Source organism: Acomys minous (assembly GCF_964271855.1).
Source record: "Acomys minous genome assembly, chromosome: 9".
Classification (NCBI taxonomy): domain Eukaryota; kingdom Metazoa; phylum Chordata; class Mammalia; order Rodentia; family Muridae; genus Acomys; species Acomys minous.
This window is the reverse complement of record NC_140490.1, coordinates 17,122,330-17,137,116: the sequence shown is the minus strand read 5'-3', so window position 1 is coordinate 17,137,116 and position 14,787 is coordinate 17,122,330. Positions and strand designations below refer to the sequence as shown.

The following is a 14,787-nucleotide window of genomic DNA, read 5'->3' as shown; positions in this document are numbered from 1 at the left end:
CTTATTAGAATTCTTTTTTCTTTCTTTTCTTTTCTTTTCTTTCTTTCTGTTTGACAGGGTTTCTCTTTTAGTCTGGGCTGTCCTGGACTCACTTTGTAGACCAGGCTGGCCTCGAACTCACAGAGATCCTCCTGCTTCTGCCTCCCAAGTGCTGGGATTAAAGGCGTGCACCACCATGCCCAGCTTTATTAGAATTCTTATGTATATGTTCTTATTACACACACACACACACACACACACACACACACACACACACACACACACACGAGCATAGGACTTAGAAAGCAAACACGCATTATTTCAGCACAACATTGCCTGTCACGAAAGCTCCTTTCTATGAGGCTGTGTTCTTTTCCAGGGAGCCCAAGAGCTGCTCTAGTTGGCCTCAGACTGTCTCCTGTCTCCATCAGATCATCCTGCTGAACTGGCTAACACACAAAAAAGGCAGATGCCTTTCTTGTTTGCAACAGGGACCAGTGAGGATTGGTTTTATACTAGCAATTAAAAATGTATTCCAGGAGGCGGAAGAAATAAACCTGTAGAGATGGTCAGGTTTCCGAATTCTGCAATGACACTGGCTTGGTCCAGCCTTTCCAAGCCCTCATTCCCACCCCCACCCCCACCCCCTTACTCAGGTGCTCTTTAATTTCACCTATTCCTGGTTCTTGGCTTGCTTAAGAATGGGCTGTCTAATGCTCCTGGCAATGGTGCTTTATTAGGGGACGGCACTGTTATTAGATTGCGTTTTGTTATTTCCTTCAGATCCATTGCACCTCATATTGGAGGACTCTCCCATGGGCTGAGACTGAGAGACGCTGCCAGTGAGGTGGTTTTTTTTATTATTTTTGTGGGTGCCTATGTGGCCAGATAAGAAACCCAAACGGTACAGACTAGAAGACATGTGGCAGTGCCATGTTCTAACAGATAGAGGCCACTGTCCGTGTGCCCGATAAGTCCCTTGTGCTGGTATTGTAGACTGGAGGGCACAGCTGGCTTTCTTCTGTCTGCTCCGTGAGCTCAGAAGGCATTTAGCACAGCAATCCTGGCCTCTTCACACAGCGGGTCTAGTTTGCCATCACCCCCTAGGGAAACAGATAACACCTTTTGGCCAGCTTTATGTACAATTTGACGTGATATTAAATGTGCCTTGGGCTTCCACTGGGAGTATATTTTCAAAGGCTCCAGGCATGTAAAATGTTAAGTAGCCTGTGGTAGAGGCTTAGTGGATTCTGAAGCTTTTGCTGTTAGGCACAGGATGGCGGACATGGGGCCAGCATATGGGGCCAGATGCGCCCCAGCACAAAGAAACATGCAGAATATAGCTGATAATGCCATATGTTGTGGGTATACTGATTCTAACTCAGAAATCTAGATAACGTAAACAAATATAACAAAAATCTCTTTGAAAGAAGATAATGATAAGATGCACATTATTAAAGTGAGAAAAGAGAAACTAAACATAAAACCTTAATTTCCTCCAGTTGCATCTTACATTTGAAGGCTGGCCTCAGCTTTGTTTCTTTTCTCTTCTGTCTCCAGTGTTTGGGGAAGAAGCTGGGCAGCACAGCACTGTACTCTGTGTGTGTGGTGTGTGTGTGATATGTGTATGTGTGTGGTACGTGTATAGTGTGCATGTGGTGTGTGTGTGTGAGGAGTGTGCATGGTATGTTTGTGTATGCATATGGTGTGTGGCATGTGCATGCATGTGGTACGTGTGTGTATGTGTCTGCATGAATGTGTGTGTTGTGTATATGTGGTGTGTGGTGTGTGGGTTTGTGGAATATGTGTGGTGTGTGTGTGTGGTGTACGTGTGTGTGTGTGCAACCTCAAGCTTGTGCTCAAGCACACAGGTGCAGTCTTTCATGTGTCACAGGGAACAGGGCTCTTGATGTGAATTTGAAATGCAGAGTGAACCCCCGTTTGGTTTCCTGACCATCTACTGGAAACAAAGGGACTTCTCATAGGAGGCTGGCTGCTGGGCAGGGGCCCCATAGCCTTACCAAACTGCAGGTCTTGGATATCACACTGGAAGACTGTTTCTTCATTTACCACAAGCTCTACCAAATTCCAGTCTTCTATTTGCTCCAGGATGACCTTATGTCCATCTTTGGCCAACACAGCTGGAAAACAGGGACATGGGGGCAGACCCCAGGTTAGCCTTGTCCAAGAGACATGGACATCTCTTCTCTGGCTGCTCGTGGTTATAAGCTAACCACCTGGTGGGCACTTAGCTGGTCCCCAGCCTCCATGTGTCCATGTAGTCCCAGGAGAGCAAACACAGACCCCCTGAGTGCCACTTCTTGCTTCTGAATTGCCCCAGAGGACCTGTTAAGAAATGGCCTGTCTCTTGGAAGTAGCCACTGAGCGTTCCCTAGCTTAGTCTCATAGTGCTCAGTATTGGAGGGGATCCAGAACCAGCAACTTCTTTTCCTCTTAATGGAAATACAATTTGGTTGCCTTTCTAGAGGGCAATTTATAGCATAACCCCAAGCCTTCAAAAACAGGTTTCAAAAATAATATACTTAAAAGAAATTCTGTAAGAAAAAAAATCAGGAATACAGGCAAAATTTTTTTTAGTAAGATAGTTTTTCTATAACACCAAAATTCCATGAACAATTCACAAGTCTGATAATAAAAGGATGGCTGAGTAAACAGTGCTATAGTGAGATTTTAATTTGGGTGCGATGGCTCATTGGGTAAGGGTGCTTGCTGCCAAGACTTATGACCTGAATTCAATCCTTTAAACCCATATAGCGTAAGGAGAGACCCAGTTCTTGCAATTGTTCTCTCATGTTCACATATGCATCACAATGTATACACAAACACACTCACACACAATATGTAAAAAAAATAGGAATTTAGCCAGGCAGTGGTACAGCTCTCTCAGGACATTTGAAGAATGATAAGTTTGGTCTGGTAGAGCATGGTGTCTGTTTTGCCCTTGACATCAAGGGGTTAGTAAAGGTGCCTCGGTGAAGAACCATGAGGTAGGCAGGTGGAGGTGGCAGGCACCTTTAATTCCAGCACTCAGGAGGCAGAGGCGCTGGGAGCTCTGTGAGTTCGAGGCCAGCCTGGTCTACAGAGTGAGTTCTAGGACAGCCATGGCTAAAACAGAGAAACCCTGTCCTGAAAAACAAAACAACAAATAAACAATAACAAAAAAGAGCTGTGTATGGTGGCACACTTATAATCCCAGCTCTTAGAGAAACTGAGGCAGAAGGATGTTTTAGTTAGAGGCCAGCCTGGGGTACAAAGTGAAAGCCTGTCTCAAGAAAGAGAGAGAGGAGAGGACGCTCCGTGGCTCTTTCTCTCTCTGAGGTGAGATTATGGGAAAGATCTACTCTGATTCTCTCAGCACCGTCCACAATGTCTATAATAATCAGGAAACTTTAAAGAAGAAAACGGATTTGTTATTCTCGCCTTTGAGTCTGCTGCTTGCTTACCATTTACATCCAGGGGCTCCTTCCTAGAGGTCAGCCACAGGTAATTTGTTAAGACTTAATCCTTTTCCCCACTTCACTGAGGATGGAATTCAGGCAAGACTCCACTACAGCCCAGCCAACGCGGTCTCTTGTATATGGTTAGCATGCCTAGCATTCTAGACTGCTAGACCTCCCCATCCCCCACCCCATCATCTTTAGTTCCCCTGATGTGCCCCATCCCCCATCCATCCTAGAACCTTTGGCTGAGTCTTTTGGGTTAGAAGAACAAGGTATCAGATGGGGGTCGTGTTTCCTTAAGGTCTTGGTATTTCTTGGTATTCCAATCAGTTCCGGGAGGGGGAAAAAGCAGACATTTCTGTCACTTAATTGCATTTAATTACAGAGACAATCGCTGTTTCCCAATGTTGTTGTGTCCACTTCTTCATCATTCAATCAGCTCAAGAACGTCTGGCCCCGGCTGTGAGCCTTTTAATTGCATAATTTTGATTTCACTTTTGGAAAGAAACTTGAGAAAGGCTCAGCGAGGGTCTCCATTAACACGATCACGCTCCTCAGGCTCCCGGTGGTGGCCCTAATTGACCTGCCTCAGCTAACGCCTTTCTCCCTGCATTGTTTGGCATATTTATGCTATTGTATCCTGTTTTGCTGTCTTGATCTTAAACAGCTTTGAAGAGGGTACTCAGCTTGGACCAGTGACTTGTTTAAGTGGAAGTGGTCCAGCTGGTTTGGAAAGTCAGCTCATCATCAAGGAGACATGATGTCTACTGTGGGTAGAATTTCTTCCCCTGCCCATAGCATCCCTTCTCCCTAACAGGAAGTAGCTACAGGTAGGAAGGTGTGCTGTGGCCTCTAGGACCTTAGGTTTTGTGTGGTCTATAGACCCTCTCAGAGAGTGGACTGGAGTCTTACAAGGACAATGCAGGAGCCTATCTGTCACTCTGTTCCCAACTCCCAGGGCCTAAGGGGCTCTGAGAGACTGAGGATACAAGGACTAAGGATACAAGGCAGGTGGTCCAGCCAGAGGCCTCAGGAGGTAAGCACTTCCCAGCTGCCCATGACTGGTCCCCTGAAAATGCCCATCTGAACTCACTCAGGTCACACCTGAGTTTGGAGTATTTTATAGAGACAGTGTTACACACTCATGTGACAAGGTGCAGCTGAAAACAGATTTGACCCACAAAATCAGGCACTTCATGGAGTTGAGAGGTGAATAGTGAGGCTTCCTATGGGCAAGTGAAGCAGATGCCTAGGGGCTCCAGGCACAGGCCCCTGAGCTCCTTAAGGGCATGTCCCTCCACCCTTCTCTGGGCACCTGGGGTCAACACAGGCTCCCCAGAGCAGCAAACTTACAACGATGCTGAGTGCCACCAACTTCTCTTGTGGCTATCGGTTTCCTGTCTGATTTGTAGTCAACTGACAACTGCAGCAGAGTCTGTCACCCTGTCGGCCTCAGGATGTCATCCCTTCCTGTCAGAGAGGAGGTGGTGAGACTAAGGCTGGTGCAGGCTTAAGGCATGAGAGAAGGAGATGCCCTGGAATTCCTGCAGCTGACCCAAATGCCACCACTCGGAAGGGGGCAGTGTCATGGTTTCCTGAGTTGCTGCTGGGTTGGCTATTCAAAGAAAGGTCAGATAAATATCTTCCCTGAAACAAAGTCTGCGCACAGGCAGTGGCTAAACTCCAGCATAAATCAGCCAGATGCAGCAAGCCACCCACAGAACACCCATCTCTTTGAAGTGGCACTTCATTCCTCACAGGGGGGTTAGATAAAGTGAAGGGACAGGGTAGGGCTCTGTCCTCCTCGAGCTGGCAGAGCCGTGCGCCGCCGTCTGTGGATGATGTAAATGCCGCTGGTAAGGAAGTGGAGGTACACTGATGGATTGTTTTCCTTCCTCACTGCAGACATGATGCCAGTGGCCATTAATGAGTGCAGCTAATGCATTACTGGGATGGAAGGATGGCAATTGGGTGCCTCGACTAAATAAAGATGGATTCCATTTTTAATGGTCAGTTCCAGTGCCTTCCAATTCCTTTGAGAGGACTGTTTGGCAGGCTCAAATACAGTAGACAAGGAGCAATGTGGCCAGGCCAATTACTTAGGGCTCTTTTAAGCACTGGTTTAGTGGAGACTTTTTTTTTTCTTTTGCTGAGCCATTATAATTCGTGGATAATAAAGAAGAAGAGTGTTCAGATTGCTTAGGGCATGGTACGCTCAGAAAAGATCAGGCATCCTTCCAAAGACAGTGGGGCTTCGGGAAATGATAAAGGGCTATGATTTTTAAAAGTCACATGCAGAATTCAGAAGCAGACTTTTTTTTTTTTACAGAGTATGGCCTGCAAGTAGATCTGTTTGCTCCAGTGTTAATGCTAAGTCTAAAGTGGGAGAGTGGGGGGACAAAGTGGGGGGGGGATATTCCCTGCTCTATTGCTATTAACACCTTGGCCCTTGTCACTGTGTCCCTTGTAAATGTTGTCAGCTGTTATTAGACATGTTGTTATCAAGCATGGGTGTGTGCAGCTTACTTTACAAATCAGCCACCTGCAGACTTACAAGCCTCACCAACCATCCAAATGCTCTCCAGATCTCTTCAAAATTCTCTTTCCTCCCCGACAGGGACCAGCCTCAGAGAGGCTCAGCTCAGCCTCTGCCCACCCCCACTGGCCTTTACTTCTGCTCTACTTGCCTTTCTGAGGTCGGAGGAGCACACGCTCATGCGTCCTCCGTATCCTTCCCTGACCCATGTCTTTGCTCTTTACTCCCCTCCTTTCCTCTCCTTCCTCTACTCTTCCTTCCCCTACCCCTCTTTCTTGTTTTTTTTTGGGGTGGTGGTGGTGGTGGTAGTGGCAGGGTCTTGTTGAGTAGCATAGGCTGGCCTTGAACTCATGATCCTCCACCCTCTACTTTCCAAGTGGTCAGGGTTACTGATGAGCACCGGGTCTCTGTTTCAAATCTTCCTTTGGGACATGTTTACTGAAAGAAAAGTACATTAAACTATTTTCAGATTAGTCATGTAAGGCAGTCTTGTGATTGTGCAAAAACCTTAGAAATTATAGAAAAGGACAAAAATTAAAAAAAAAAAAAGCAACAACAACCATGATTCTACCCTACGTCCCTCTTCCATTAGCTGCCCATTTAAGTGAAGAGAGACTGTGAGGTGCAGGGGACTAGGAAGATGCTTTATCCCTGCCCAGGCCTCCCACCTCCCATGTCACATGACAGATGTGCTGCAATTTATGGAGGCATTGCTGTTTCTGGTTGCTTCCATCCATCAAGAATGTTGCAGAAAGCATTGGTACTATGCTACTTGTGTTATGGGTAGCTTTTTTTTTCCCAGTAAAGAAGCACTGGAAACAAAACACTTGGTTTCTGTTATCTGGGATCTATAGGTATGGTTTTTGAGACAGGGTTTCTCCACTTAACAGCCCTGGCTGCCCTAGACCTGCTCACTTTGTAGACCAGGCTAGGCTCGAATTTATGAAGATCTGCCTGACTCTGCCTCCTGAGTGCTGGGATTAAAGGCGTGTTATCACTATACCTGGCTTGTGGGTTACAATTTATAGACACTACCAAGCTGCTCTCGAAGCTCACTGCCCAAGCTGTCTTCCAACTGGGAACATATGAGAACATTCATTCGCTAATCTTTCCCCAACCGACAACTAGAGACGCAGCTCCCTCTGGAGATAGCACGAGCTCAACAGTTTGGGATCCGTTTCTTCTGAAATCCTGTCTCACACGCCTGCTGGCACTCTCACACTGCCTCCCATTTCTGCACTACCTGTACCTGGCCCTAGCACCTTGTCCTTAGGGAACACCTCTGCCAGCTGCCTGCTTCCCCCTCTCCTACTTCCTCCAGGCTCCTCCCAGCGTGTGGCTCTATCTTTCCGTTGAGTAGCTATATCCTCAAACTTGATACATTCCCCCCTGGAAGGTTCTGGAAGTTACATTGTCAGGAGCCTCCACTTTCACTATCATAGAAGCAGTGAGTCATGCCCAGGGGAGAGGAGACACTTCAGTAGAGCTACCAGTAAGTGGAGCAGGGAACTCTGGCAATGCCTGGGTGGGCTCTCCTGCCATGCAGCTGCCTGTGAATCACTCATGCTCCTGTAAGCAGGCAATTCCAACAAGCTCGCTAGCTCGCTAAGTTAGACGTGTGTGGGATTGTCTCTTTGGTCTGCTGTTAGTGCCCCATCTGGGGTGAATAGATATTTATTCACATCTCCCTGGGAAAAGTCTTGCAACACTTTTCATATACCAGACACAGTCCCGGGAGATGGGACCCAGCAGTGAGCAGGACAGATAGGAATCTCTGAAGATTACATCCGCGTGTGTGAGGTGAGGCGGTAGGATGAGTGCTGTGGCAGGTACCTACAAACACTAAGAAGGACAAAAGGAGGCGGGAAGGGGATGGATAGAGAAGGAAGGAGGCAGAGCAGCTGAGAGCAGTTGATGGGTAAAGGCATTTGCTCTCAAGCTTGCCAGCCCTAGTTTGATACCCAGTACCCATGTGGTGGAGAGACCCAACTCCAACAATTTATCCCTTGACCTCCACATATTAGCGTCAGCATGTACGCAAGGCACTCATGCATGCACACATGAACTCTCTCTCTCTCTCTCTCTCTCTCTCTCTCTCTCTCTCTCTCTCTCTCTCTCTCCTCCAGGAAGTCTTGTCCATGATGGATGATGACATTTGTGGCTGATGACTTGAAGGCTGGGAGAGGAAAGAGAGGATCATATAGGAAAAGTGTGACAGATGCATCTCCTGATGAGCACCAGGTGTAAGCTCCCCAGATCCCTGGAGAGCTCAGTGAAGACTTGGGTGTGGCTGGAGTGGATGTGTAAGGAGGTCATGAAGAATCTGATGGCCTTGGGAGGTCTTTGGCTTTTATCCTAATTGAGCTGGAAGTCACCTGAGTCATCCAGAAATGAAGCCATATTCTGACCTTGCTCTGGTTCTGAGAACAGACTACAAGAAGACCACACCATGGCCACAGGGAGCTCAGGCTAAAAGCCATGACACAACTCAAGCAGAGGGTGATAACCAGTGAGGGATGGAGCTAACAGGGCTAAGAAAGATTGAATTAGGGGCATTCCCAGAGGACAAAGACCATGGGGTGGGCTGACAGGCTGAGCAGCAGGTATACCGGAGGGAGGAATGAGGAATGAGCCAAGGTGACATGACAGCAAAAAGAGAGCAGGCAGGACCTGGGGCTGGGAAAAGGTAGGCATTGAATGTCATCAATACTAGATCTTGCTAACAGTCAGAATCGCTCTTGCCTTCCTTTCTTCTAAATTCTAGAACATGTTTCTACACGCTGGCTTGGTATCACTTAAAAATTCAACTTTCCTCCATTTTTTTCTTCTCCAATTTCTCTCTCCAGAATTGGACCTTAAAATACAAATCATGGTTCAAATTTATTTATTTATAGTTTTTTTGAGACAGGGTTTCTCTGTGTGTGGCCCTCACTGTTCTAGAATTAGCTCTGTAGACTACACTGTCCTGGAACTCAGAAATGTGCCTGCCTCGGCCTCCTGAGTGCTGGGATTACAAGTGTGCACCACCGCCATCTGGCAAACTCTTAATTCTTCACTTAGGCTCCTTTGCTAACTTCTTGATGTCAAGGACAAAACAAATCCAACTCTATAAGACTGAACTGAACTTCGCCATTCCTCAAATGTCCTGAGAGACCCCCTCCTTTTTCCCTAGCAACTGTCCCTGGAATAAGTCTTTGCCACGTGTGCCACGTGTGCCACGCGTGCCACAGTGCTCATGGTCTCTACGCATTTCTCATCAGACTCGCACCAGTGAGGATTTCCCATTCGCCTTTACCAACAGGGAAAGTGAGGCTCATAAAGGAAAAACAACTTGAGATTTTTGACTTTATGTGTAAGGCCATGTCAAAACTAGGTTAGCTCAACTTCAGAGCCCCTGTGCTTTACCTCTGCCAGTGCCCTCTCCCTGGCAACAGTGCAGGTCTGTTAGCAGATTTTATATATTAAATATCAATTGCACAGGGATGGAAAGTTGATTAGACTGTGTCAGGTCTGTGGGTGGGTGGGAAGTTGGAGCTACTACTTACTTAGAGTTACTGTTTAGGATGTTGAAAAATGCTGGACACAGACAAATGATGGTTCTATGATATTGTGATCCTTAATTAATGTTGCAACATGCTGCTGCTATGGACTGAATTGTAATTTCCTTATTTTGTATGTTGAAGTCCTAACTTTGACCTTTTGGATATAACTAAGGTAAAATGAAGTCATAGGGGGCCCCTGGGTTAAAGGGTTGGAGTTTCTTATTCTCTGTACATCAGTGTCTGTTGCAGGAAGAAGCTCGTCTTATCAGAGTTGAGAGATGTACTAAGCTACAGGTATATTGATACGTCTTCAGAAGTTGGTCCAATACTCTGTCCATTTAGCAGAACAACAGCAGTAGGTTTGCCTTTTTTAAAAGATTTATTTACTATTATGTATACAGTGCTCTGTCTGCATGTACACCTGAAGGCCAGAAGGCATCAAATCACATTATAGATGGTTGTTAAGCCACCATGTGGTTGCTGGGAATTGAACTCAGGACCTCTGGAGGAGCAGTCAGTGTCCTTAACCTCTGAGCCATCTCTCCAGCCCTGCAGTAGGTTTGTCTTTAGAGCTTATAACTTGAGTACCCCACAGTGTCACGGTTGCAATAATGGTACTGGGTATGGGTCTCAATTGTGTCCCTTCAATCCAATTGGAAAGTCTTTGGTTGTTCCCATAATGCATGTGCCCTATTGTACTGGTGGGCATATCTTGCCAGGCCAGTCATTTTGTAGTTCTCGGGGTTCACAGCTGGGTAACGATTACGTTTATCCATAGCGCCTTCCAGAGCAATAAAAGCTGCCCAGTAGTGCTCAGCCCTAAATGGGACCTGTATATCATACTCCCTATTGCCAAGGTTCAGGGAACTGCTGTGGAAGAGAGGGGCAGGGAGATCGTGAGCAGAGTGGTACAAGACTAAAGGGAAGCTGTCTTCTGACAGTTATACACCAGGACGATTATACATACGAGCTCACAGCATTTGTGACGGCAGAAACTCATGCGGGACAAAATCCCAGCAGGGAGAGGGGAGACAGACGTGAAGTCCCACACCTAGGCAAGAAGCTGTTGGCAACTAATAGCTGCCTAGACAGAGTCAGTTTTCTTTAGGGTTGGGACTACTGGTAGGTTTGCCATGCTCCAAGAGAGAGACTCACATGCAAGAGTTGGCTAGTGGGATTTTTTTTAAAAAGGGGGTGCGTGTGAAAGTGAGTAGGGAAGCTGAGGTGGAGCAGGAAGTGGTGAATTAGGATCAAAGTTTGTCATATGCAATTTTAAAAAAGAAGTAATAAATATTATTTTAATGATGTCAAAAAGGTATCAGGGTCTTTCCGAGATGAGATATCAGTGTTTGCTACCTTATCCGTCTTCTCAGTACCCGAGGGCAAGAGGGAAAGCGATGGTCAGCAAGCTGGGCAGAGAGCTATAGCAGAAACCACCTCTGCCTAGACAGGGCCCCCAGCTTTCAATGTGGAAAGGAATATGCCTTCTGTTGTCCAAGGCACATAGCCTGTAGCATTTGACTCTGGCAGCTGAAACGAACTAATATGAACGCTGCTTTAGGGTTTCTATTGCCGTGATGATAAAACACCATGGCTGAAAGCAACTTGGAAGTGAGGGTGTGGGTGTGGGTGTGGGTGGGAGGGTTTATTTCAGCTTACAGCTCCATCTCACCGTCCTCACGGAAGGAAGTCAGGGCAAGACTCAAGGCAGGAGCCTGCAGGCTGGATGGACCAGAAGCACAGGCTGTGGAGGAACGCTGCTTCCTGGCTTGCTCCTGTGGCTTGTTCAATCTGCTCTCTTACAGCACCCAGGAGCACCAGAAGACCATGGGTGACATCACCCAAAATGGGCTGGTCCCTCCCATATCAGTAACTGCAGTAACTGGTTAAGAAAATGTACTACAGACTTGCCTCCAAGCCAGCCTTACAAAGGCATTGTCTCAAATGAGAGTTGCTCTTCCAAAAAAACAAAAAACAAAATACTCTAGCTTGTGTCTAGCTAGCATACAACTTCCAACACAGACACTATGGGATTTGCCACCAAAACCTCCCAATAAACGATTTTCTTAGAGAAAGCAACTTTTTTGTAACAGTGAAAAAGCTTCCCCACCCTTCTCCAGGTATGAAGTTCAAATACCACTTCCTCCAGAAAGTCATCCTTGATTGCTGGACCAAAATGGATTTTTGTGTCCTCCGTCAGGCTGTAGGCATGACTCTGCTGCACACATCCTGTTCAACACCTGCCTGAGCCCATCTGCCTGAGTCCGTGCACTCATGGAAGCCTCGCTGCATAAACGAAGGAGCAAGGGTTAGGATCTCCTCCCATCTGTCACTCTGCAGCCAGTTGACTTACAAAGGTCACTTATTACTTCTGACCCCAAACTCCCCATATCCCAATGTGGGATTAACTACTTATTAACTAGTGACTTTGGGTGTTTGCCTGGTAACAATCAGATCACATTCATTTTCAGTTTAATATTCAAGTTGGGTGAACCAGAGGGAGATGCTAAGTCGTCCCATCCCGGAAAGGCTTCCTGGGAGAGGTGGCACCTGACCAGGGTCTGAGAAGGGAGGGTCTAGGTAGAGGATGCAGCCTGCATCCGGGAGGCTGAGGCTCAGAAAAGAGGCACACAGTGGGGTGACCCACCTAGCAGACCCTCCAGTCGGTAGGTGCGGTGCTCCACGGACAGGCCCACTGCGCTGTAAGGCCCATAGCGCAAGGTTACTACGGCTTTCTTGGGCATGGTGCTGCGTCCAGGCTGAGCGAGGCTGTCAAGGACTCTAACACCCGCTGCTAGGCAACCGCCCCTCCAGTCCTCAGAAAGGTGGGCGTGGCACATGCTGGGCGGGGCCTAGGCCTAGGACAGAGTTGCTGTTACACTGCTCCATAAACTAACTCAATTTCCACCTGCTGTTAGTGAATGGGTGAATGACTAACACCCGCCAGTTATGGAAAGCATGTGTGCTTTCCAAAGTTGCCCCATTGCATTGGTAGGCATCGAGTTGCAGCCTGCATTTTGTATTTACTCAGCTGAGGCTCAGGAGACTTGCCAAGCCAGGCAGGAAAGTGGAAACTGTGCTTTCTCTACTTTATGACCTGTTTTTGATTGATTTATTATACATATAAACAGACATTCTTGTGTTTCCTTGTTTTGTTGAAGCCTCCCAAATGCTTGGCCACGTTGAATAATCTCTCTCTCTCACCCTCCTTCTCTCTCTCTCTCTTTCTCCCTCTCCCTCCCTCCTCTTTCTCCTCCATTGCTCGCAGTGCCCCCACCCCCACCCCAGTCACAGACAACCCAGGGAGAACCTGGAGGCCCATGGACAAAGGACTCCACTACAGGGCGGAAGCTGGATCTCTGGACACAGCCTCAGCGACCTGCTTTATTCTGGGAGAGCAAGAAGGAAGCGTTTCTTCTACAATGCCTGAGATTCCTTTTGTTGTTGTTGTTGTTGTTTTGTTTTGTTTTCGCAGAAGTTAGCCAAGCCTAACAGTTATCTTCTTGTGAGAGCAGCACACATTTATAAAGATCAACATAGTTGGTCTCTTCGTACTCTTTACGAACAGAGAAAGGATTAAAAACCCCTTCCCATTAATTCTTCTCCCAACATATGCTACTGTTGTGCATTTTTAATTCTCTCCACGTGTACAGTCTGTTCCTCTGTGGCACATGCTGGTGCATCCACGCTGGTGACTAGAGTTGTGATGCCAGGAGAATTCTGACTTTTAGAAAGGCACAAAGAATTCCTCCCAGTACACTCCTGCCCACTGGCGGTGCAAGATACACCTTTACCTTAGGAGGAAGAAAAGCGTTGATTCTGAACCAAAAACCAGTAACTATGGCCCAGGAGCATGAGTTAAGGTTCCCCCAAATAACATGCTCTGACATAGAAGTGGCTTTTATAGTCACAGAACAAAAGGAAGGCATAATTCAAAGCATTTACCAAATACATTGGTGGGCACAGTGGGGAGGTGGTTACAGCAAGGCAGTAACTATTGGTTTCGGGTATTATCTGATGATATTTTTAGTTTGGGGTTATGGAAGCTAACTTTCTGTTAATGTATTCCAAAGGTTTTTACATAATATTAAAAAAAAAGATATTAGGTCAGGCAGGGAAGTTAGCAATGGTTGAACACTAAGGAACTAACAATAACCCAAGGCAATTTTGGCTCTGGGTCTGAACATTATGACTCTCTACACTCTTGAGGTTCAAACCAACCCACAGCCCTGCAGAATCTTTTACATGGGTGTGGCTGTTTCTGGACAGTTCAGTTTACAGCGCAGCCCAACTGCAGAAATTGACTCACAACACAGAGGATGATGCAAACTACGGAGAAAGGCAGCTGCTCTTGGTTGTGGTCATGACGGCCCCATGCCTTTAGGAAGGGTCTAACTGTGCTGGCTGAGTTTATATCAACTCGACACAGCTGTAGTCATCTGAGATGAGGGAACTCAATTGAGAAAATGCCTAGAGAGGATCCTGTTGTAATCAGATGTGCCCGAAGGGTATTTCCTTAATTAGTGATTGATGGGGTGGAAGCCCCTTGAGGCCCAGCCCCTGAGAACCCCCCCCCCCCAACCATCAGACTCTGCCCACAGAACACTCTAACTGCCCGTCTGGCCAGACCAGCCCCTCCAACCAGAGGCAGCCAAGCTCCAGCTGAGCTCAATTCCAGGGCTTGAAGTCCCACCAACTCCTGAGTTGGCCCAAGCTTGGGACTTGAAATCTCACCCATCAAACATGGAATGTTCCACCCTGAGGCAGCTCTGTATAAAGTCTGCCTCCCGCTCTCTTGGGTCTGTCTCTCCCAATAAATGTTCTGTTCGAGGTTGGCTGTGTGAGCTAACATTGTGGTTTTCCTTGGCTCCCGACTGCCGGGATACCTTTCCCATCTTACACTTACAGGGGAAGGCCCAGCCTATTGTGAGCAGGGACACACTTAAGTTGGTGGTTCTGGGTTCTACAAGAAAGCAGGCTTTGCAAGCCAGGAGGAGCAAGCCAGAAAGCAGCACCCCTCTGTGACCTCTGCATCAGCTCCAGCAGCTTGAACCCAATTACTATTCTTTCTTTTGAGAGCTCTGGGTGACACAGCTCCATGTTTGCTATGCAAACCTGAGGACCAGAGTCCAGTCCTCAGCACCCGGGCACAATGATGTGCACTTTCAGCTTCAGCATGGAGAAGACAGAGGCAGGGGAATCTGTCTAGAGTCTAGACTAAGACGGTAGGCAGCCATCTCAGGCTAATCAGTGAGACCCTGTCTCAAAA

The 14,787-nt window shown here is 47.2% G+C and overlaps 1 protein-coding gene across 2 annotated transcripts; it reads right to left on the bottom strand.

The window, feature by feature from the left end:
* Window positions 1-695: 695 nt before the first annotated feature.
* LOC311604480 (UPF0728 protein C10orf53 homolog) lies at window positions 696-12,300 on the bottom strand. 2 transcript variants are annotated; one of them, XM_084794457.1, is made up of 3 exons: window positions 6,128-6,278; window positions 2,001-2,120; window positions 696-1,082 (listed from the first exon to the last, which is right to left on the bottom strand). In XM_084794457.1, the coding sequence occupies exons 1-3, from the start codon at window positions 6,183-6,185 to the stop codon at window positions 1,018-1,020; spliced, it is 243 nt and encodes an 80-aa protein (XP_084650583.1). In that variant the 5' UTR covers window positions 6,186-6,278; the 3' UTR covers window positions 696-1,017. The 2 variants fall into 2 exon arrangements, with proteins under 2 accessions (XP_084650583.1, XP_084650582.1); XM_084794456.1 differs by lacking the exon at window positions 6,128-6,278 and adding an exon at window positions 12,166-12,300 and having other exon boundaries at window positions 708-1,082.
* Window positions 12,301-14,787: the final 2,487 nt, after the last annotated feature.

Excerpts from the sequence above, each read along its gene's own strand:
- LOC311604480 (XM_084794456.1), bottom strand. The coding sequence starts at position 12,262 with ATGCCCAAGAAAGCCGTAGTAACCTTGCGCTATGGGCCTTACAGCGCA. Across the intron at positions 2,121-12,165 it reads CCGACTGGAGGGTCTGCTAG|CTGTGTTGGCCAAAGATGGA; the intron begins GTGGGTCACCCC and ends CCTGTTTTCCAG. Across the intron at positions 1,083-2,000 it reads TATCCAAGACCTGCAGTTTG|GGGGTGATGGCAAACTAGAC; the intron begins GTAAGGCTATGG and ends CTGTTTCCCTAG.